The following is a 24,453-nucleotide window of genomic DNA, read 5'->3' as shown; positions in this document are numbered from 1 at the left end:
TTTTTAGCTTTTCTCTCATCACCCAACAAAGATGTTTGCATTAAAGATAAAAGATAGAAATGGTGATAACTCACCAACACCTACAGGTAGGATTCAGCTTACAACTACGGTTGAAACCAGACCTTCCATCGCTGAGTGATGTGGTCATTCAGTGAGCCATGCCTGATTCTATCTTTTTTGCCCTGGTTGTTAAGCAAATCAGTAAGCAATTCCAGCTTCCCCCATTACACCTTGGATTGTTGGGAGCCTTCCTGTGATCACATGATCCTGGGATGCTGCAAACATAAATTCATGCCAGTTGGCAAGTCCTGAATGTTGATCATTTGACTACAGGCGCGCTGCAATGGGTTGTGATTGTGAGGACAGTCATAAGTTCAGTTTTTGTCATTTTGAATGGTCATTAAATAAATGGTTGTAAGTTGGGGACTACCTGTGTACTCTCAGACTGTCTGAAATGTTGAATCTCCCAGTTACCACATTGGCAAGCAGGGGACTCCACGGGCTTAGTTATTTCTCGGCACTTGGTCCACTGAGGGGGATGCACAGATAAAGAAGTGTTTTGAGCACACTTGCTTGTGCAAGTTTCATGCAGCATGGGGCGGGTGGGGGGGGCGTTGCTGCCAAACTTTATCTGGGGTTTGTTCACACTTAGCTCGCACAACCCTGGTGCAGACTTGTCCAAAGAAGGAACATGCTCTGTTAAACCCTGTAAACATTAACTTTCAAAAAAGTTGTGCTTCTTCTGTAACTTGAACAAGTATCAGTTCTGAAGAGAATTTTGGTATCTTGTCTTCCACATTCATCTGAAATGTTCTGTATGAATTGCTAAATATTCTGTATTACATATCGGTTTTTCTTGGCTCACTAAAGATTATCTAGTGGTAATACTATTACAACCACACATTTTAAAAATTAATATTGTCTTGCTTTTTAACAGGTCTTGGATGTTCCACAATTCTTTCACCTGAAGCTGCTGCCCAATTTGCTGCTCAAATTTTTGGGTTGAATGACCACTGTGTATGGGCCAAACTGCGATCCAACATTCTGAATACATGGATCTCCCTAAAACAGGCTGACAAAAAGATGAGAGAATATACTTTATAGATGAATTCTTAAACCACAGTTTCATTTCACCTTCCAGAATTGGATGGCATATCATTCCTAGTATAAGTATTAATGGGAAACTGTTTCTAATCTATTTTATGATAAAGAGTGTACAGGTGCCCTCTTGTGTTCTAAGATATTGTAGACAACTAATCTTGTATTTTCTAGCACAGTGTAACTTGAAAGCAGAGTTATGTGCATTGAGGTAGAATATATCTTACTGATCCCATCATGACTGGTTATTAAAGAGAAATATTACCTGTGTTGACTTGTAACCCTGTACAGAATATGCCCATATGGTGATTCTCCTGAAATTTATATTAAAGCTATCAGTGCCATTAATAAATGGACCAGTTTGCTTTTGTTCTAGAATGTGGCCCACCATGAAATCAAATATAGGACAAGTTATTCAAGATGTTAAAATATTTTTGTGTGTGGAATGTTCTTATAATTAAGAACGTTCTATAATTAACTTTAAATACTTTTTAAATGCTTTTTCTATAATTAACTTTAAATACAAAGCTGATAATATATAAAGCTAATTAACAGTTGCCCTTCAGGTAGCTTTGAGCAGGCCACCTTACCATTGCAGACCGTACAGCTTACCTGGCACACCAGTCAGCTGTTTGATGGCTAGTGGTGATGACAATGAACTTGGCAACTGTGAAGATTCGAGTTCGAAAAATGCCAGCATGCCACATAAGGCTACTTGGTGAACTGTACACAGCCTGGGGTCAATATCTTGTGCAGAACTGTTTTACCATGACCAGCATGTTGACAATGTATTTATCAATTACAAACTGAATACCATGTTATCACTTAAAAACAAATTGAGTTGAAAGTAAGACACACTAAAGGCAGCATTGAATTTTAAGGTTAATTTCAAGACCAGTATACTGAAACATGTACCTATTTGGTTTCTAACACAGCCACCTACCCTCATGCAGAGGCAATATCTATAGGGCTTCTGTCATCCCTGTTATTTTACTTTAGCTTTTCTAAGATTCACTTGTATCGCTATGTAAGATCGGAGTGTTGAAATGAACATTGAAGGCATTCCAGTCTAGTTGTCTGCATGGTGCAGGTATTACACTATTCCAGGCAAATGGCTGCCTTGCTTGAAAAAGCCTGACTAGGTGGCTCAGTGGCTAAGACACTGAGCTTGCCGATCAGAAAGGTTGGCAGTTAGACTCCCTAGTACAGGTCTCCTGCATGAGCAGGGGGTTGGACTAGATGACCTCCAAGGTCCCTTCCAACTCTGTTACTGTTTAAAACATCTAGTGATGAAGCACCCATGACTTTCCAAGAGGCATGACTTCATTTTGCATAATAGCACACAGGAAAACTACTGAATGCTTGGCTTATAGCACTAATCATTTTTAGGTAGTTATATGCAGATTACCGTTTGGCCAAACTGAAGTTAGGCATATGACTTTTAAATTTCATTAAGCTTTACCTTATAATGGGAAGATGTATCTTCAAGAGAATACAAAACTTAGTGCAGTATTAGATATTTTATAACCACATATTTTATTCTTAGTAGAATTATATGCTGTTCCACCCATCAACTACACATTAAAAATGAACATCTGTCAATTATTCATAAAAAAGCATTCCTCGCAAAGTTTCGATACAGCAGTTGAGCCGCTGGGCTAAGACAGGGAAGATACGGCAATGTCGAGCCAGCCAGGCAACCTTACAATGCTGCTGTTCCATGTGTAAAAATGAAACTCCTGGTCAAAAAGTGGGAGATGTAGATATTGAGATGTATGTATCTATATAACTTGCCCCTTTTTCATTAGATTTCATCCAGTAATTTATTCTAAAACCATTCATTTTGATGGCATTTATGGTGCTATTAGTGCGTTTAATGTTTTAATAATTCCTAATCTGAAAGAGTTTCCAAAATACATAATTTAGCGTTAGTCAAAGTTATTTGAACAGAGACAAACTAAACTGTTTTGTCACTGACATTAAAATAATTCAATGCCATGCTGACATAATTGAAAATCCCCAAAATATTTAGAATTCTGATCAGTTAAAAATATAAATTTTAAGTTTATTGAAAATTAAATATTAGCAAAAGCAAGATTTTTAACAATAACTTTATAAAATGAATCACAATCGAGACAGACATTTGAGAAACTACAAAATGAACCTATTGGCAAGCAGACTGCCATCTTGTGTGTTGCAGTACAATTTGATATGAATAAGGCATGGGAATCTGCATTTTCAAACTTCTGTGTTCCAGAAATTATTTTAAAAAGCATACTTCAGTAGTTCCCAAACATGAACATCTTACATTTAAGAGTACAATGACACAGCAACAATTTTTTAAAAATTTGTGATTATTTTTCCAAATGCAGACGTACGTAGATTTTATATGTGTGTAAATTTAAAAATGATCTTTGTTACTGCGAACCTAAGGTTTTAAGAGAAGACATATTCCAGAAAGTATTGGATACACTAGATTTTTCCATCCAATGTTGGAGAAAAAGATCCAAACTGAGGAAGAAATCTTGACTCTGAAAATGTCCTCCTGGTACCACCAACCTTAGTTCTTTCTAGCATTAGAAAATATTAAAACGGGGGTTAAGACAGCTCCCTTGACTGTCTCTGATATGCTCCAACTATGGAGGCTTCATCAGACATGAAACAGATGTAGATAAATTATTTCTTACAGAAGTGAGGTCAAGAGAGGTGACCTAGTTCCTCCTCTCAATGGGAGTCCATGAAGCCTGTTAAAAGTTTCATCATCAGGGCCCAACAGTGTTGCTATGTCAGCTTTTTTTGTTATATACTGAATAGATCATTTAATCTTTTAATTAATTCTAAATAACATACACTAGTAGTCATCTATGTCTAATTTTAGTCACACCATATATATAACCCAGTCACAGTGGCAACAGCTTCTTGGAAGTATTTTTCAACTGTTCTTTAACATGGCTCCAAATTCATGTAATAATTTCACAAGAAAATTGTGCCAAATTTACAATTAAATACTTAAAACAGTTTGTAGAACTCTGCTCTACAAATAGACAATACATTTAAATAATTGTGCAAATAGCAACAAGATGCTGCTGTAGCTGAGGCAACTTCTGATTTGCAAGATTTTGAGTTCATCTTTAATACTGTAAACTTGAACTGACAAATTTTGAATCTTGCACTTTCCACCATAGTAGTCAGTGGAAAATTTTGACAATAATATACATTCCATTTGTATATAGTGCAAATAAATATTTTGCTGCTAGATTGTGTACATGCAATATTAATGGCATCCTTCTAATTGAACTATTGATATAGGAAAAAATTTCCTAATAGTTCTCAAATCAGGACTAAAAGTGCAAATTCTGCAAGAAAAAAAATCAGCTGACGTTACAGCCATACTGTTATATTAAGGTCCAGGTAATTAATTATTTGGACTGGTCTCTGGAAAAATAGGTCAATATAGCTTGAATTTTTATCAAACGTTCTCTCAAAGACCTCATAGAAAGCACTGAAAGCTGATATTTAGGATCCACAGGAAGAACAGCTAGAAGCCACCAACACCATGCAGGTCCATCAGCTGTTTCCTAAAAAAGAAACCAAATTAAAAGGAAAAAAACAATGTTAAAACTTAGAACATTTAGGACAAAAATAATATAATGATGTGGTTATGTAATTGAGTTTAAAATGAAAATATTTCCTAAATTTAAAAATACAATCCTCTCGACTATCATTTTTCATAAAATGCAGAAGTAAACTACTTAGCACACTTAAAAAAACAAGTCTGTTTAAAATGCTAGGTTAAATGTAGTCAGCAAAATTCCAGATCTAACTTTTTTAAAAATTAGAATTAATCCAGACTGGATTTTTCCCGTGTTTTTTCAGTTATGCAGCCTCTCTTTGCACTTCCTCTTTTTGTCTCACCTTCCCTAAATCTGTTAATTTAGTTACTGTATTACTCTCTTTACTAGAAAAACAAGTGAAGGTCACACTGACAATTGTCTAATACTATAGTCGCTAAGTACCTGCAAGTTTTCTTCCTTCTCTGGCATTGGACCAAAGTACTGAAGTATTTGGCTATGAAATTTATTTCTTAAGCTTTGAAACCAGCTACAAGCCTGGTTGTAAACAATATTATGGAGCTCTTGGAGTTTTCTCATCTCACCTTCATCTTTAACCTGCACATCAAGAAAGTATAGTGTAATCACTACATTAAAATTTAGCCATGAAACTGTATACAAATTACACAGCTAACATGGTATATAAAAAATAAAGAGAGTTCAATCTTTACAAATGGAAAGGGAGAGGGGAAATGAATTACAAGGCAGCTCACTTCAAAATATCAGCAAGTAGGATCACAAAGCAAGTTGGTATGGTCAATCATTCAAAGCTTTGAGAACTGAGAATGAGCTACTGGCTTAAGCAGTATTTTCCAACTATTCCTTTCTCAACTGGTTTCTGGATGCCTTTCCTGAATTCACTTAGCAACCTAGTCATTACTGGGCCATGGCTAATTCCTTATCCAGGTGTCAGTTTGATAAGACTTTAAATTCAGTGGAGCAGCTGAGATTCAATGTTTCCTCTGAACTAGGATTACATTAAGAAAACATGTGAAAACTCGCAATGTACAAGGAAATAAATGGGAAGGCATAAAAATGCCATAAAAAGGGATGTCTTCTCAACAAAGGAACTCTGCAGTGAATAATATGTACAACAGGTTTCCAAACACCTTTAGGGCAAACATGCTTTAGAAATTTTGAAAGCATGGCAGCTTCACTTATAAATTGATTCATGAGGATATAGCATGTGATGAAATGCATTTTATCAGAAAAAAAATTCCAAAATTGTTTGCTAATATCTCCATATAATTCTTAAAGCACCTTCTACCATTTCTGCATATATCTGACTTTTTTTACACGCAGGTAAATAAGTTTCATGGCAAAGCATCAGCCAGTAAAACTGGCCATTATTTTTAATTTCTAACAGTAGTGATGGGTCTGTGATGACTGGAAACAAAGAACCATCAAAATACCTCTCTCAGTTGGATTCCTGAGGTAAGTTGTACAGAATGGAGAGGAATCTAACTCTCCCATTAAAAGTAGGAACTGAAAGATTTGGGTGGAAGAACATATCAAAATGACTCTCTTTTTATATCCATATATATCAGTCAGAATGTCTATTTTATGTAATAGTAACAGCTAATAATATAAGATCAACCTGGACCAGTTATTATTACTACAAAGAGCTAGTTCAGCTAGAAGGTTGTTCTTCATATTGAACGAGTTACTTGACTCCCTAGTAACAAATGAGGAATATTGTCCAAAAATTAAGTTGAACCTTGAACAAATTTGTTTTTGAAGCATATTCAAAAAACAAAGCCTGATTATCCCCTACACAATAATCTGGCAAAGAGATTTCTAAAGTGAAAAAAGTGGTATTCAAGTTGAAACTTTGTCTCATCAACATAAAGTTTTATCCTTTAAAATACAGAGAAATGCTAACCTCAAACTCCCCCCCCCAAAAAATTAAATAGTTATTGAATTTTGAAGCACTATATCATTGGAAAAGGTTAAGTCCTAACCATTCATTTAGCTATGATGGTGCTGAACAAATGATCCTTTTGACTTGTTCTCAAAATCCTGGCTCTCCCAGCATCCCTGAAACCATGATCACAGCATTTGGGACCCAACTCACAACGTTGCAGTGAACTAGTTTCACATTATTGTGATATCCAATATTCTCTGTTGGCTTCCCACAAGCAGTCTATGAAGAAGCAGTCACAATCATGTGACGTCCTTGCTTAAAACCCCAAGTGATCCTTGTTCAATGATGGCAACCAGGATTGTTGGAATTGTGGTAAAAAGTGTGGTTATGTGATATTACTATTTATGACATTTCTTAGTGATAGATATTCCAGTTCCAATTGCCATCATACCTCAAGGACTGCGCCTGTGTTTGTTTGTATAGCCTACATTAAGTTGTGTTACTAAAATTAACAATACAGATAGTCCTTGACGACCAAAGATACAATAGCACTGGAAAAAGTGGCTTATGACCATTTCTCACTTACAACTGTTGCAGCGCATGATCACATGATCAAAATTAAGATGCTTGGCAACTGGTGTATATTTATGACAGTTGCAGGGTCCCGGAGTCATGTGATCACCTTTTGTGACCTGACAAGCAAAGTCAATGGGGAAGTCAGATTCACTTAACAACCATTACTAACGTAACAACTGCAGTGATTCTCTTAACAACTGTAGCAAGACAGGCCGTTAAATGGGACAAAACTCACTTAACAACTTAGCTTAGCAACAGAGATGTTGGGCTCAATTGTAGTCATGAGTTGAGGACTACCTGTACAGTTTCAAAATGGGAAAAGATCTGGTTGTTGTAGCCAAGAAGGATCTTATAATTCCCTATAGAATCTATTTCCATGATTTCTTAAGGGACATCCAAATAATCTACTTGGTCCCAACAAAAATGAAGCAGCATTTTGAGAAATCAGAGCATCTCAGGCTGCTGCTTTAGTCTGCAGCATGCTAATTCTCTTTATTATTTTTTTTAATGAAAAGAACTTTGGATTGTAAGGCCTTTTGCACAAATTATTCATGGTTGAGTCACCTCCTGCTTGGACTATTGCAATGTGCATTAGATCAGGGGTCCCCAACCCCTGGGCCATGGACCAGTACTGATAGGAACCAGGCCACACAGCTGGAGTTGAGCTGTGGTGGGTGAGCAAGCAAGCAAAACTGAAATCTTCCCCTCCCCTTGCCAAGAAGTTTGGGGACTGCTCTTAAAGGTCACTCATAAGCTACTTGGCCAAAATGTAGCTAATGAGTTAGTTGGGAAGTTCCCATGTTTGTTCATGGCACATCTCAGCTTTGTGAGCTGTCCTGGCTAGTGGTGGGTTTTCTGGTGTGATTGGTCCCTTTTGCCTGTTTACCTACATGTCTACCTTTCTGCTCTCATTGCCTCTACTATAAGACTTAGAGGTTGGTGCCCTTCAGCTCTATTTGATCTCCATAGCCAACCATGTCAATGAGTAACTCTGGGTGATGTACACCCTAAAGCATAAATACCAAAACAACTGACACCAGGTGTACAAGCATTGTCAACCAGTGACATCTAGGAGACATGTTTTCTCTGCAGCTGCACCTACCCTATGGAAGAGTGTTCCCCCTGGGCTCCATATGGCTCCACCCTGCTGTAAAAACATGGCTCTTTTAGCAGGCTGATAATCCTGCTAAAGATATGCTCCGGGACAATGCTGTTCACTTTCATGGTTTTGACTAGGCTGGTTTATTCTTTCCTCAATTTTCTTTAGCTGAAATGTAGCTTTTAATTCAAAAATATATGTAGGCAACAAAATAAAGCATGGCCTTTAGATTCCAAAAATATTCAATAAATCTCACCATCAAAAATTATTATATCCTTAAAAAGGATACTATCTTGTTACTGGTTAATGAATTAATCAAGAAGCACATAATTACTATATTACATATTTGTTACTATTTTGATAACTGTATTTGAGCATAATTGGTTTCCTTTGCAATATGTTCTATATTTATGCATTTTATATTTATTTAAATACATGTTTCTGAGATGTCTGTATCTTTCACAAATCCTCATAGGGATCCATGGCCCAAAACATTTAAGAACCTCTGCCCTCTATAAACAAAAAATTAAATCAATAACTTACTAATGTAGGATCTAAATGGAATTCTATATACTATCATTCACTGAAAGAATCCCTCCCTTCCTCCTATAAAATTAAGGGAACGCTGCACATTGAACTAGGGCTGCAATAGTCAAGGTGTCTTCTTGTAGAGGCAAAAATAGATGTTTTATGTACCTTTATATCTTCTAAATCCTCAATGTCTGCAGTGCAATAACCATCCTTCATCCCTCTTCGAATAACTCGGAATCTCTTTAATCCAATTGTGTCGACAACCGATCGCCCATCTGGCAGATAGTCAAGATTTCTAATGTACAACATGCAGCCAAAATCTGCAAATCTACAAGAAAGGGATACTGTTGTCAACAGCCAGCTTAAAAATAGTTTTATACATTTTGGTTTTGTGATTGTGAATATAAACCTACCCATTTTGGGGGTCATGTACACACATCCCAAATTGTTTTGTTCCAGTTTCTACACTTCTTCGAATCATCAGTCTATATCTTGGCTCAAACACATGGAGGGGGCAAGGCACAGTTGGGTAGGCCAAAGTACAAACAAAGATAGGGACGTTCCTGGTCAAGCTTAAAACAGAACGCAGAAAAGAAAATGTTAAAATTAGAATTGTACCGTGCAGGAAGATTTAACTCAAGATATCTCATTCCTCACTAATATCCTTTCCCCCAACATTATCTTATATCCTTGTGCATTCTCTTCAAAGTGAATGGACCACTAGTCCAAAGCACACTGCCAAATTGTGGCTTCGAATGGACAATCATTCAACTTGTAAAATTATAGATAGCACTATTTTTCCTTATATTAAATACGTAGTGATTATTTTCTCCATAGTCTGCTGCCTATTAATTCTTATATAATCATAAACCCTTTCAGTAACTTAACAAAAGCCTTACAATTAACATATTATTAACAAAGAACGTTAAAAATTTTATTCCACTTAACGGCATAAATGGATGTTTTCATTACTAAAATTTTTCAGTTTGGTTTTGTAGTAAAAATTTACATATTATTCTGTATGATTACTAACCATGACTATTTATTCTTTGTTCTAAATGTCTGTTAACAAGCTTCATTGCACATAGCATGTGCATACACACACACATACCTTGAGAGTTCAGCTATTTCTTCGTCATTAATTCTTTTTCTCTCAGATAATTCAGTAGGCAAATACTTCAATATTAGTTCTTCTAGTAACTGTGTAATGCTGTATTCCCCACGTGCCAAAAACTAAATGAAAAATAAATTGTTAAGCCATTATAATTACTTAAATAAAAACTGCAGGTTTTTTTTCATATTTCTTATTTTTCCTATCTTTTCTACTACCTATTCCTTTTAGCATCTTATGATTATCACTTTGTTGTGGTATCTTATGATTTATGTTGATTGCTTTTATTTAGTATCCTATGACTATCACAGAGTATCCTTGTGTCCAATCACACTTGGCCAATAAAGAATTCTAATTCAGTTTCAAAGAATTAAGCAGAAAACAGCTGACCATACTGACCTTCATCTCTTGCTCTTTTTATACGTTCAGAGAAATAGATCATGCTAAATGAGAGAGTGAATGGATTTTTCACTGTGGGTGTGGGTATCTCCTAAGCATAAGTGTCCTTTCAACCAACACGGGTTTGCAAACAAGAAACTCATGGTCCAACACTTCCTTGCCCTGTTTTTAGAAATCCACAAAAGTATCTGCTAGCGTCTGCTCTTTCACTTGCCAAAATTCTGGTGCCCAAGGCTTGCATATATATGCAGCTCTTGGATGTGAGGGAAGAATAGCAGCAGTGATGGTCCATAACAAATGTGAAATGCTGTGTGAGAAACAGAATGGTACTGGCAGTCTGCATTCTGCCATTTCATCTCCATCTATCACCCCTTCTGACACAAATTAGCTGCGACTTGTGATCAGCTGCACTGGCTCCCGGTGGTCCTCCGGGTGCGATTCAAGGTGTTGACCTTTAGAGCGCTCCATGGTTTAAGGCCTAGATATTTACGAGACCGCCTTCTGCCACCAAGAGCCTCCCACCGACCAGTACGCTCCACAGAGGGGCTCCTCCGGGTGCCGTCGGCCAAACAATGTCGACTGGCGGCCCTCAGGGGGACAGCTTTCACTGTGGGAGCACCTGCCATCTGGAACGAGCTCCCCCTGGAGATATGGACGATTCCGGACTTACGTACTTTCCATCGGGCCCTCAAAACTTTTTTATTTCATCAAGCCGGGCTGGCCTAATCTCTCCATTGTGTAATTTTAATTTGAATTTTTAAATGGGGGATTTTAACTGTCGGGCCAAATTGTGTAATATATTTTAAAATTGTTTTTAAATTTTGTATTTGATGTTTTTTACTTCTGGCTGTTCACCGCCCTGAGTCCTTCGGGAGAAGGGCGGTATATAAATTTAAATATTAAATTAAATTAAATTAGATTAGATTTCTTTATGGATATGCATCCAAGTCCTGCAGCTGACCACTAATTTCTCTAATTCTTAGATGTCTGATTGGGCTCCTTGCCCAATCAGACATCTGATTGTTCCACGGTACTTGCTTCCACTTGTATGTTCCAAGGCACTTGCTTCCGCTATACATGTGACTGCATAGTAATATATAGTGCTCAAGCAAGGCCTGGATTAAGCAACAACACTGGCATTAGCTGGAAATAGAATATAATTTCTTTTAATGAAATGTCCTCATGCTGAGAAACTCTGTTCACTCTTGCTATTAATTCCCCAATTTTATGAAAAAGATGTAAAGGCGGTTTATAACTAAAAATCAATGATATTTTAGTATGTATTGTATTTTATTTTAGTATGTAATGATAGTATTTAGTATGCAGTTACTCATTTTTACTTATTTAAAATAGTAAATGTAATAACATTCTTACATGTTAAAAGTAATTTTGGAGATTCTTAAAATACTATGAGATCTTGATAAAACTTGTCAGGAAAAAAGACATGTTTTATATTAATCTACAGTCTTTCTTACATTTTTAAGAGGAAGATGTTGCAAATGGAAGCCATTTCTATTCACAGAATAAATGGTTATTACAATTCCACCAGTGTTTTTCAGCTTTTGATTAAAAAATTGCTTTATGATACTCTGTTTCCCCGAAAATAACACCCAACTGGAAAATAAGTCCTAGCATGATTTTTCAGGATGCTTGTAATATAAGCCCTATCCCCCAAATAAGTCCCAATTAAGATTGTCAGCCAGATAGATGCTTTTAGTACCGTATTTTCCCCAAAATAAGACCTAACCAGAAAATAAACCCTAGTGTGTCTTTCGGAGCAAAAATTAATATTAAGATTCGGTTATTTTCAGGGAAACACAGTATTGAAAATAAAATATCTTGTCCAGAAGACAAGACCCTATAGTGAATAAAAAATTGACTGCTATATATGCTTGAAGAAATGTTCCTTCTTGGTTAGCACTCATGTAATTTGGAGGATCACCCAATGAAGAATATAGATTTGAGTATGTTTCATGTATGTTGACTTGGAGACTTTTCACCTCTCAGCATATGTTAAAAGAGGGCAGAACTGAGACAAAAAAGGGAACAACTTTTATTTGGGAAAAAAATAATTTGTATCCACACATCTTCATCTCTGACTTGTTTGTAGGCTCGTTACCTTTGGAACTGCAGAACAGAGTAAATAAATAATATGAAGCAAAAGTGAAGAAAGTTGTAGCCCTGTAGCCAGAGTATCTGAGATACTCTGAAGATCCATATTCTTCCTCCGATATCTCATATTTTCCTTCAATAACGTGATAATGATAAAAATAAGCCCTAGTGCATCTTTTGGAACAAAAATTAATATAAGACCTGGTCTTATTTTCGGGGAAACACGGTAGATGCATCTTATAAATGTTCATAAAAAGCATTACCTCTTTTAAGTTTTCTTTACAGAGGGGACACTCTGGAGCATGGTCCAAACAGCGTTGTAAACATTTCTTGCAGAATGTATGGCCACAAGGTGTTGTCACAGGATGAAGGAAAAGCCTAAAAAAATGTTGCAAATTTTAGTGAATTATCATTAAGATGCAAATACAAATGAATGAAGGATGCACACAAAAACTGTTACTAAAGATAATTCTCCACTTATGACTACAATTGCTCCTGCTGTTAAGCAAGACATTTTTTTACGACCTTAATTGCCACAGTTAAGTGAATCATTACAGTTGTTAAGTCAGCCACACGGTGTTAAGTGAATCTGGATTCTTCATTGACTTTGCTTGTCAGAATATCACAAAAGGTGATCACATTAATCCAGGATATCGCAACCAATGTGAGTCAATTGCCAAGCATCTGAATTTTAATCATGTGACCATTGAGATGCTGCAACAGTTGTAAGTGTGAAAACTGGTCATAAGACATTTTTTTCAGTGCCATTGTAACTGTGAACAGTCACTAAATGAAGTATTGTAAGTCGAGGACTATCTGTATTTATTAGCAAGTTAGAGACAGGGAACATTTCAACTAGCAATTTTATTTTATTTTACTTTATTTGTGTCTTTGAATCAATCAGTGCTGATTCCTGGAGACTGTCTGTACAAGTCCCTCCAGTTTTCTTGTTAAGAATTCAGAAGTGATTTGCCATTGCCCAATTTCAATTTAGCCTGATGCTTTAACCGCTATCCCAAACTGGTTCTCCAGCAAAGAAAGCCAGAAATCGGAAACTTTTATAGATGTATTAAGCCAATTTTCTTTCATTTCAAGCCAAAAATAGGTGGATAGTATGCTAATATTATTTATGAGTGTCATTCTGAGGACTTCTAATACTGTTAATAATTGCTAAGCAAACATTTTAAAGAAATCTAGCCAACTAAATATGGTTAGAATTTACATCTGAAACTTCACCTTATTTTGCAATCTTATTAAGGGATTTTGAACAAATCATGAGAACATTTTTATAAGGAAATGATTTTAGTAGCTTCTGTGCACTGAGTTTAATATTAATACTTCCTACTATATACCATGATAAAAAGACCATAAATGTTGAATTCAGACTGTATTACCTCAAACACAATGAGCACTCAAAATCTGTTACATCAACCAAATTTTCTGGAACTATTCCACAGGTGATTGAAAAGGTAGCATTCCCTTTTGGAGTTTCTAAACAAATTAAAACATGAAATAGTGCATAACTCATAAAACAATACATGTGACTAAATATTTATTTTCTTGTATCCGTCTTCACAAATAGTAGCAAATAGTTTGTTCGGAAAAAGGCAACTTCCTCTCAAAATAAGTACCTTTCTCTTGGCCAGAAAGCAATGGTTCAGAAGATACTCTTTTTAATACATCGTCTTTGGCATCTTTTTCTACTGAATCAAGAGAATTTGCAGACTGGGCATGTTGCAAACTTCCTCCAACAGTGTCTAGTGTAACTTGTGGCTCTTCTAAGACCTATATGAAGAAACAAAAATTAACCTTATCTCTTTGATATTTGATAATGAAATGGCAACTAATATTCCATTACCAGATTCAGTTTTCAGTATTCTATCTTTATTTCTTGAACATATGTACTGACCATTTCAATTAACTGACATATTGAACTTTAGTTAAGCAGCATTAAAATATTTTCAAGACACAAACATACATGGAACACAAATCTAAAACCAGTTCCAGTGATCTTCATAATTATTTTGCATGAGAATATTACTTACTGACACTGGGGTGAGCTGAAAACAATCATATGAGTCTTCCATTTCAAATGCAGAGCTGTGTTTAAGTTGTTTACTTCGAATATATGAAATATTTAAAGCAGATTCTTTCAATGTCTCACTAATGTTTTCTGGTGACAGCAAATTACGCAATATCTATAAAATTGACATTAAGGAATAAAATATGATTATTACATTTAGTAAATAACACAAATAGATTTCTTCAATATTGTCCCAGTATTTAGACATTAAATAGTTCATAATTCTCCCACAATTTGAAAGAAGTCTGAGTAACCAACAATTATTTATCTTAATGTTACTCCATTGTGTAATGCTACTCCGCACATACTTTTAGTTACAATTTTCTGATGACATTTTGTTTGAATATTAGTTATCTATAACATTAATTCAAATGAAAGCAGTAGTTGCATAACAGTATATAACAGAGAATATAATTCCCAGATTTTGTCAGAGGGTTTTGATGACATACAGATTTTTGGTAGCCTAAATATATTTCTTAGACTCTTACAAAAATTTTCCCCTAAAACCATTCCCCATCTCAACAGCATGAAAATCTCTGTTTTATTATTATTTTCAGTCATGATCTGCCTCCTTTCCAAACTAATTTCTTAAAAAAAATAAGTCTGACCATAAAAGATATTTATAAGAATATGTAAGTACCTTTTTTGCTTCTACTTTTGCTAAAACAAATCCTTCATCAAGGGATAGGCATTGAAGAAAGACCTTTAAGGCGTCTTCTACTGAACCAGCATTATTAAGTATTGTTGCTCTTCTGAAATATACCTGCAAGATGATTTTATGTATTAATATAAGACACATTTATTGTGATTGAATTTGCTATACAAACCTAATCCTAAGCATGTTTTTTTCTGAAGCTACTAATACTTCCTGTTACTAGGTTTAAGTTTGTTTTTAAAAAACATTTGCTAGATTCACTGATGCTAAAACTAGAACTAAAATAAACGATACAGACATGAAGCTAATGGGAAACAATAATATACATTACTTATAGACGAAATATTTTGCTCCAATTTTAAAATATATAATTACATCTGCTTTATTTTATTAAGCATTTAAGAAAAGGTAAGAAGGAAAAATAAAGCATAAAGTGGATAAAGAGTGAATATACAAGAATAGTATTAAATTTTAAATATTTATTAGTTGATTAGTTTTTAATAACAGATTACACTGTTTTAAAAATTACAAATCACTGTAAGAATCCAAGTAACAGAAATATCAATAGCAATAATTAATGCATATAAATTTAAAAATGAGATTTAAGTATTACAGTGTTTTCTATCCAAGTAATTGAAGACTTTATATTACGAAAAACCAAAATTTCAGATGTGATACAAGCTGTACATAAAGTTATAATACCAAAATGGTTTCCAATTTGGGATGAAATTCTGTATCAGATTTATATTTGAAATACAAAGTTATTGTGGATATTATAGTGCATACCCCCAGGGCTTAATTAGCAATTTTTCTGCAGAAATAACTGGGTTCCAACAAGAAACTTACAGTATCCTTACAATGTTTACAATATATAAAGCTAATTTGGTATATTTTGTTTGAATATAAGGTTTAGTTATACCGTATTTATTTTAAAAAATATTATGTTGGGAAATTGAACTTCTTAAATTTGTTTCATTCTATTAAAAATAATTCCCAAAATTGTTGAGCTTTACTTCATTGCCAGCAGCTACAACAAAACAGTGCAACATAGCCATTATTTTCCAACAATTTTTGAAAATGAACTCTCCATTTTAGCAATTAGTACCAGAGATAAAACATCTTAAGTGCTGTCTAAGTATAACATTCAGTATAAATTTATTTTTTTTCTTCCACTGAAATTTCCATTGCTGTATATCAATTGCTATATTGAAATTCTGCATCCATTTAATCAAGCAGTCTTTAACATCTTTTGTTTCTGCTGTTGGTTTCATCCACAATTTATAAAGAAAACCCAGCAAATGATATGAATTTTGTCTTATGAAACTTATCATTAAATGCTGACCACATGGAATAATACTTTTCAGTACATCAACTAACAGTCATTTCAGAAACAGGAATTGAATAAATACAGTAGGTTCTAAGGTTGTATATTTGGACTGTATATATATTTCTTTTCAGTACAGAACAGTAAAACAAGTTTACTCTGTGATAGATAAAACTCTAGTTCTTCATATAATGATATGTATAAATTTTGGATATATAATTTAAAAGTATATTCACATTAGATATAACATTCATGTAACTGCCCTTTGTATGGCATTTCAGGCAGATGTCTCTGACGCATTAACTAAAATTCCTGTTTCTGCCATGAATTGAGTATATATAGCCTATAAACCAAAGAGAGGAACAGAATGTTTGCAAATTTCCTGTCAAAGCATGACCTTTTGAATCTTCCTATATAATATACAAGTCATAACGCTTCTTTCATTGCTTTAGTAACTATCAGGGAGGTTAAGGAAACATCAGTCACAAATTACACAGCATTTTTCACCTTTGCAAATCTTTATATTCTTAATAATGCAAACTAAGCTACAGAATACAGTACTTGTAGTTTACACATTTAAACATCCTTTACTTCAGAATCTTACAGAATCTTCTCTTGCACATTGACTTGACATTATATGTAGGTAGTTCTCAACTTATAACCATTCTTTTAGCAACTGTTCTAAGTTACAATGGTATTGGAAAAAAAATGACTTAAGACCAGTCGTCACACTTAATGACTACCACAGCATCCCCATGGCCACATGATCAAAATTTGAGTGTTTGGTAACTGGCATGTGCTTACCATGGTTGCTGCATCCCAGGGTCATGGTGATTGCCAGCTGGCTTCTAACAAGGGAAGTCAATGCAAACAACCATATGATTCACTTAACTGCAGTGATTTGCTTAATAACTGTGGCAAAAAAGTCATAAAATTGGGTACGACTCACTTAACCACCTTGCTTAGCAACCAAAATTCTGGTTCCAATTGTGGTAAGTCAAGGACTACCTGTAATATGTCCAGACACTGGCCATTTCTTTTGTACAATTAAGGATGAAGAGCCATTGAGCCCAATTTCAGATACTTCAAGTTTAGGTCAAACATCCTTACAATTGCTTCCAGAACAAGAGGAGGATTCTCTAATCTATGGGTTGGATATAGTCAAAGGGTTTTTTCTTACAGGGGAGCCTCCGCTGATCCCATGTCTTTTCCCATTGCTGATTTGGTTTATTTGATCATCTGATTATATTTTTTGATTATCTACCCTGTAAAAGATTTGTGTCATTGCCATAATTCTGTAGGACCCAGAAAATGTTGCCAAGAGTATGGGTTTCAAACTGTTTCAGGCTGCAGGGACCTGTATATTAAACATACAAAAATCCTGGAGCCCTTGATGAAGAAGTTGAGGTAATTCCATGAGAGACTATAGGTTTTTTAAAAATGATTTAAATACAGCCATTTTTATCACTAGAACTTTGATCAGAGGCTCTGGGATTCTTTTTTCCCTTTAACCTGCAGATCCCTGCAGACTGAAAAAGTTTGAAACCCATATTGGGAAATGTTTTCTGCATCTTACAGAATGGCAGCAATGATACAGATATTTTCCAAGAAATATGCATTATACTTACTTTAAAAACAATTTTAAAAATCCCAAAACAAAACAAAACAAAACCAGAAGTACTTTTGGGCATAATTTATAATTTCTTATGTTGGCCTCTTAGATACATTATGGAAAAATACAGAACCCTATGCTAAGTAACTTCATTTGGGTTTATACTTACCTCAGGCCAATTTGGCATTTTAGCCGTAACAGCATTCAGTTCATCTAGTGCAGATTTAAATTCTTGAAGACTAGCATAAGATTCAGCTCTGTAAATTCGTAACATTAAATCACCAGGATCTAAAAGAAATACACACATATTTAGAACACAGTTTACTGAACCCAATTGTAAAACTCTGTAATTTAAACAGCATATGTAATATAAACATAGAGAGCTAGTATGATCTAGTGATTCAGACAGTGAGTTCTAATCTTAAAAGCCGGCTGAGTGACTTTAGGTCAATCACTCTCTCTCAGCCCATGATGTCAGGCTTGGGTGACAATCCCTATCACACCCACTGGATCAACATTTGACTGATCTGAAAAGCAGCCTTGCACCTGTGAGGAAAAATAAGAAAAAAGTAATATAAACCTAGAGAACAGATATTCAGATGGTAAAATAATCATGCAGGAAAAGGCCTCTATGATTGAAGAAGGTAGATAGTAATTTACATAAGATCATATGTAAATATATTTCTTAATGTATTAAAAAGCAAAGAGGGCATAATTCAATGCTTCCTGTATTTTTTTCAGCAGTACATTTTGTAACTGATTGTTCCATAAAACTGTTACTTACAAATACAAAAAAAGAACAGCCAAAATCAATGCAACTTTTGATTAAAAGTTTACTAATCTTCATTTTAAAGGCGATTTGCTTATGGCAGGGATTAAGTTAGGAAAGAACCATGCTATAATTGTATCGCCAATGTCATGGGAAGTTGTGACATTGTAAAGAAACAAAAGCACATAATTTTAAAAGAACCCTGAAGTGCTAATTGTAAGAAGCACAAGAGTTCTTTTTTTTTTTTTAAAAAAATAGCAACTTAAATACATTTGCAAAGAATTTTTTTAAAAAACTCCTTTGTTCATTTCTCCAAACTGAACCTAGGCATAATATTTTTGTCTTTCTTTTCTAATGTGTGAGTAATGATGAGGGGAAAATGAAATTACATTAATATTCAAACATTTTTCTAATAAGGTCACATCAAAATCTGCACTCAATGATTCTATATGAAGAAAGCAATACAAAGGCAGCACAACTGCTGTCTTGGTGATACAAGTTTAGTCAATAACTTGGAGCAATTTTTAAAACTGTCATAAGGCTTTATTACTCACACTTGGAATCTTATTGTGTTAATGCACAATAAGAAAAAGCATTTAGAATAGAGCTGAAGTCCTTTATAACTGACCTCTTAAGACTTGGTGTTTACAACTTCTGTTGATAAAGTCCGATGCTAGATTATGTAAACAAGGAGCATTTTTAAATTATTATATTCTATTGTATTAAACTTTTACAAATTAACTTATAGTATGCTTTTGCATTAATTTACTGCTACTCTGCTCCATGCATATTAAGTCAGACTGCAGACTTTTACTGCAGTTATTTCTACATCTCTAGATCTACATCTCTAGATTATCTACTAATAACTGTACCTCAGACACTCAGAATCATCCTTTATAAGACATATAAATGCCCTGAATTGAGTGTTTTTAATGCTTTGGAATTCATATATATATTAACTGAGTTCCTTGACAAAACGATCAAGTGCAAAAGATCCCTCCGCAATATGAAGGAATCTGGTTTCAAATTTCAAGTTGAAACTATGCTAACCTGATTAAATTGTTTCTTTTCCTGCATGTTTTAATTTTAGAAAATTGCAATATGAAGCTCACAGAATCTTAAGTACAAAATAAAAACTGAAGAATGTTCATAAAGAATAAGTATGTTTTACACGTGTGCACTTAGTCTGTAGTATGAGAAACTATCAGAAAAACAGACAAATTTAGTGTCATGATGGCTACCGGTCCGTATACATAAGGAAATAAAGCAATATAAATATAATTAAGTACCCTTAATATTTTTCACATTGCACTCTAAATACTTACCATTTAAGAATGCATTAAATTGCTAACTGAATTACACTAATCTCTTGACCTTGGTGTATTCAAATCTTTGCCCAGCAATGTGTTGGTGAAAGCCCTATCTGTCTATTTATGATATCACCAATATTATACAATATTTTCCCTTCCACACCCACATTTCCTTATGTAATCAGCACCAGCAGGTGAATTATCTAAACGCTTGAGGGAGGCTGCATATAATCTTCCTTTCCTAAAATTACTAGGTCACGAGTGATTCATAATCCTCCAAACAGGTATATGAAAAGATTTTCAAGACACTTCCTAAAACATTTTAAATTGTCCATATAAAGATTTCCTTATTTTACAGTGCATACATTCTGGATGGCTTTTGAAATATGATGGCTGTTTCTAGACAATTACAGCACAAAGTAACCTGGCTCTTAGTTGCTACATTAACAATGAACATTCTGAAGAATGTATCTAAGTAAACTTTGCAGCCCATCTGTCCCTGTAAGGAAATAGGAGTGCCAACTTCTGTATCTTCTACAGAATTGTATACAGCCAAGTATAAAACAAATAGCTTTGCTGTGATATTGCTGACACAGCAAGCCGTTTTAGGACAACTACCCTTTCACATCTCACCGTAAATTATTTTATGATTAGCCTTTTTATCTTTGCATATACATTAAGAAAAAAACCGGTGTGTTTTATGCTTCGTCTAAAATCGCTATTTCATACAGCAGCCAGCAAAAATACAGGTAGTCCTCAGTTTACGACCATAATTGGCCCAGACTTGATGTTGCTAAGTGAGAAATTTGTTAAATGAGCTTTGCTCCATTTTTACAACTTTTCTTGTCACATTTGTTATGTGAGTCACTGCAGTTGTTAAATTAGTAACCCAGTTGTTAAGCGAATCTGGCTTTCCCCATTGACTTCGCTTGTCAAAAGGTCAAGAAAGACGATCCGCACAACGCGGAGGATGCTGCAACCGTCATAAATATGAACTGGCCGCTAGGCATCCGAATATGAATCACACGACCACGGAGATGCTGTTAACAGTTGTAAGTGTGAGAAATGGTCATAAGACACTTCTTCTAACTTTGAACGTTCACTCAAATGAACTGTTGTAGGTTGAGGACTACCTGCACTGGTATCCGAACCTCCTCGAATGGATTTATTGATTGATTGATTGGTTTGATTTATATGCCGCCCTTCTCCAGAGACTCAGGGCGGCTTACAATGTGTTACAATAGCCTTCATACTTTTCTATATATCTACTTAGTAGGGCTTTCGGCCCGCCCTAAGCAGTGTTCTTTTTTATACAAAGTCAGCTTATTGCCCCCACAATCCGGGATTTTACCTACCTTGAAAGGATGGAAGGCTGAGTCAACCTTTTTTTTTTTTTTTTTAATTTGATTTATATGCCGCCCTTCTCTGAAGACTCAGGGCGGCTTACAATGTGCTCAGCAATAGCCTTCATACTTTTCTATATATCTACTTAGTAGGGCTTTCGGCCCGCCCTAAGCAGTGTTCTTTTTTATACAAAGTCAGCTTATTGCCCCCACAAACTGGGTCCTCATTTCACCTACCTTAGAAAGGATGGAAGGCTGAGTCAACCTTGAGCCTTGGCGAGATTCGAACCCTGCAGTAATTGCAGGCAGCTGGTCTTAATAAGCTTAATAACAGGGTGCCTTAAACCCCTGTACTACCAAGGCTCTTGAGCCTTGGTGAGATTTGAACTTGCAGTAATTGCAGGCAGCTGGTGCTACTTAACAGCACTTTAGTCTGCTGTGCCACCAAGGCTCTTTTTAGATTGAAATTGGATTGATTTGTACTTTCACTGAAAAATTAGCTCGGGCTTTCCAGCGCAAAAAAAGAAGCAAAAAGAAGGCATTTCATTATTATAACAGACCTCCGGATTTTTCGTCGGGCCCTGAAAACCTATTTATTTCAACTAGCTGGGCTGGCTTGAGTTAAATTTTAAATTGATTTTAAATTGGGTTGTTTTAATTTACGGCCAAATATTTAATTATTTTAATACTGTTTTTAAATTTTGTATGCTCTGTTTTTTACCTTGGCTGTGCACCGCCCTGAGTCCTATTTGGAGAAGGGCGGTATAGAAATTTAATAAATAAATAAATAAATAAATATTACACAACATTAATCCGATGAACATTACTTCGAGAAGCTCCCGACAACCCAGGGACCCTGCAACCGTCATAAATATGAACCGGTCGTCAGGCATCCGAATATAAATCACGCAACCACACGGATGCTGTTAACCGTCCTAAGTGTGAAAAATGGTCATAAAACACTTCTTGATTCTTGATGAACCTATCTTTTCTTTTATGTACACCGAGAGCGTATGCACCAAAGACAAATTCCTTGTGTGTCCAATCCCACTCGGCCAATAAAAAATTCTATCCTATTGTAACTTTGACCGGTCACTCAAATGAACCGTTGTAAATCGAGGACTACCTGCGCTGGTATCCGAGCCTCCTCGAATGGATTGAAATTGGGATTTATTGGTAGATAACTTTCACTGGAAAAACTTAGCTCGGGCTTTACACCGCAAAACACACACACACACACACACACACACACACACACACACACACACGAAAGGCATTTTCATTATTACACAACATTAATCCGATGAACCAATCTTTGAACTTCGAGAAGCTCCCGACAAGCCGGCGATCTGCAAAGTCCCCGGGGTCACCGCAGGCACGAAAGCATCCGAGGCTTTGCAAAAGCTCTTTAAATCCGCCCCCGGGGATCCCGGATCCTGTAACCTTCCTCCTCGGGCTCTTTTTCACGATCCACTAAACCCGGGATCGCAAAAACACTCCCCACCCCCACCCCCACTTCACAGCCATAGGATCTGACTCGCAATAGGGGTTGTGTGTATGGGGGGGGGTAATATAAAGTTGACGGAGGTGGGGGCTGTTTTATGCCCTTACCCTTTCGGAGCGCCTGGTCGGCGGCTTCCCGAGCCTCACGGGGCCGCCCCTGCCGGAGCAATTCGGCCAGCCGTCGCCACGTCCGAGCCCTGGCGCATTCCTCCGGGAACCACTTCTCCGCCAAGTGAGCCAGGACCACGGCGACCGTGGTGCCCCCCAGCGGGTCTCCGCAGTGCCGGCAACGGGCGTGAAGCCTCTCCCGGAGGCAGCGGCGGCAGTAGGTGTGCCCGCACGGCGCCGTCACCGGCTCGCCCAGGAAGCTGAAGCAACCCCAGCAACGGAAGAGCTCCGAGGGGATTTCCCGCTCGCCGCCAGCCGGGTCGAGAGCTGTCCCGGCGGACACCGCTACCGGCGAGGACGCCATGGCTTCCCTCTTGGGTTTCTTTCCGCCGGGAGGGGAGAGGCTACCTCAGCCGCCACCGCTCGCCGAGCTCTCTGGCCCGGGAATGGGACGGCCGTTGAGCTGGGGGCGTGTCTCTCTCACTCTCTCTCTTTCTTTCGCCGCGCGCGCGAGCACTTCCGGCAGTTCGTTCGTTATTAGCCGTTAGGCGCGCGCGCGCCCCCTCATGTCTTCTCTTCCCCGCCCCTTCCTCTTTTCCTCCTCCTTTCCCCCCCCCACTTTTTTTTTTATTTTAAAGGAAGCCGCCGTCTCTCTCTCTCTCTGTTCTCCGCATAATTGGGTACGCCTCCCTGCCCCGCCCTTCTCTTAAGCCAGCGCGAGACGAAACCCTCTCCACCCTCGCGTTTTTTTAAAAAAAATAACCAACCAACCAACCAACAGCGCGTCATCTGATTTTCCACGCAGGCTGGCTTTTCGATTGGCTCGCGAGCGGGGGGGGGGATGGGGGGGTGGAGGGAGCGCGCGACCGGAGGAAAGGTGGGCGGGGTGGGGGGGAGGAGCGGGGCAATTATAAAAGGCGAACCACGTGTGTTGTCTTTTTCGGGACTTCGGCGGTTGGGCAGGGGGAGGAGCTAGGAGCGTGGGCGGAGCTTGCTTTCTGGGTGTTTTTAACTCACTATTTCTTTTCTGCGGTGAGAACGTTTTGCAGTTTTTTTTTCTGTTTCTTCCGAGGGTTGGTAGCTTCGCCATGAACTTTGGAAGCTTAATTTTTTTTAAAAAAAAATTTTTTACCACAACCTTGCAGGGGAAAGCTCTCCGATGGGAGCTGTGCTAGAAAAAGTGGCAGGTGCATTATAGTCTGGTTAACTTTCAAAGGAGAAGTCTGTAGAGGTTCAGTAACAGAGTTGGAAGGGACCTTGGAGGTCATCTAGTCCAACCCTCTGCTCACACAGGAGACCTGTACTAGGGATTCGAACTGCCGACCTTTCTTTTTTTTATTTTTAA

At 36.7% G+C, this 24,453-nt stretch overlaps 2 protein-coding genes across 8 annotated transcripts in view; one reads left to right on the top strand and one right to left on the bottom strand.

The window, feature by feature from the left end:
* The window catches only part of PAICS (phosphoribosylaminoimidazole carboxylase and phosphoribosylaminoimidazolesuccinocarboxamide synthase), a 57,831-nt gene extending 56,381 nt beyond the window's left edge, over positions 1-1,450 (top strand). For all 6 annotated transcript variants that reach the window (XM_060690852.2, XM_060690853.2, XM_060690854.2 and 3 more), the window contains one exon: positions 938-1,450. In XM_060690852.2, the coding sequence (XP_060546835.2) occupies positions 938-1,104 (167 nt within the window). In that variant the 3' untranslated portion in view covers positions 1,105-1,450. The remainder of the gene's footprint in view (positions 1-937) is intronic.
* A 1,692-nt stretch (positions 1,451-3,142) lies between these two features.
* Positions 3,143-23,814, bottom strand: LONRF1 (LON peptidase N-terminal domain and ring finger 1). Of its 2 annotated transcripts, XM_034411395.3 has the most exons (12): positions 23,109-23,814; positions 18,245-18,363; positions 15,125-15,247; positions 14,447-14,599; positions 14,033-14,186; positions 13,796-13,892; positions 12,665-12,779; positions 9,891-10,012; positions 9,193-9,351; positions 8,945-9,107; positions 5,115-5,267; positions 3,143-4,676 (listed from the first exon to the last, which is right to left on the bottom strand). In XM_034411395.3, the coding sequence occupies exons 1-12, from the start codon at positions 23,470-23,472 to the stop codon at positions 4,518-4,520; spliced, it is 1,881 nt and encodes a 626-aa protein (XP_034267286.2). In that variant the 5' UTR covers positions 23,473-23,814; the 3' UTR covers positions 3,143-4,517. The 2 variants fall into 2 exon arrangements, with proteins under 2 accessions (XP_034267286.2, XP_087731048.1); XM_087874922.1 differs by lacking the exon at positions 5,115-5,267.
* Positions 23,815-24,453: the final 639 nt, after the last annotated feature.

Source organism: Pantherophis guttatus, chromosome 8 (assembly GCF_059756535.1).
Source record: "Pantherophis guttatus breed Tessera chromosome 8, ASM5975653v1, whole genome shotgun sequence".
NCBI classification, from domain to species: Eukaryota; Metazoa; Chordata; class Lepidosauria; order Squamata; family Colubridae; genus Pantherophis; species Pantherophis guttatus.
This window is presented reverse-complemented; position numbering and strand designations above follow the sequence as displayed.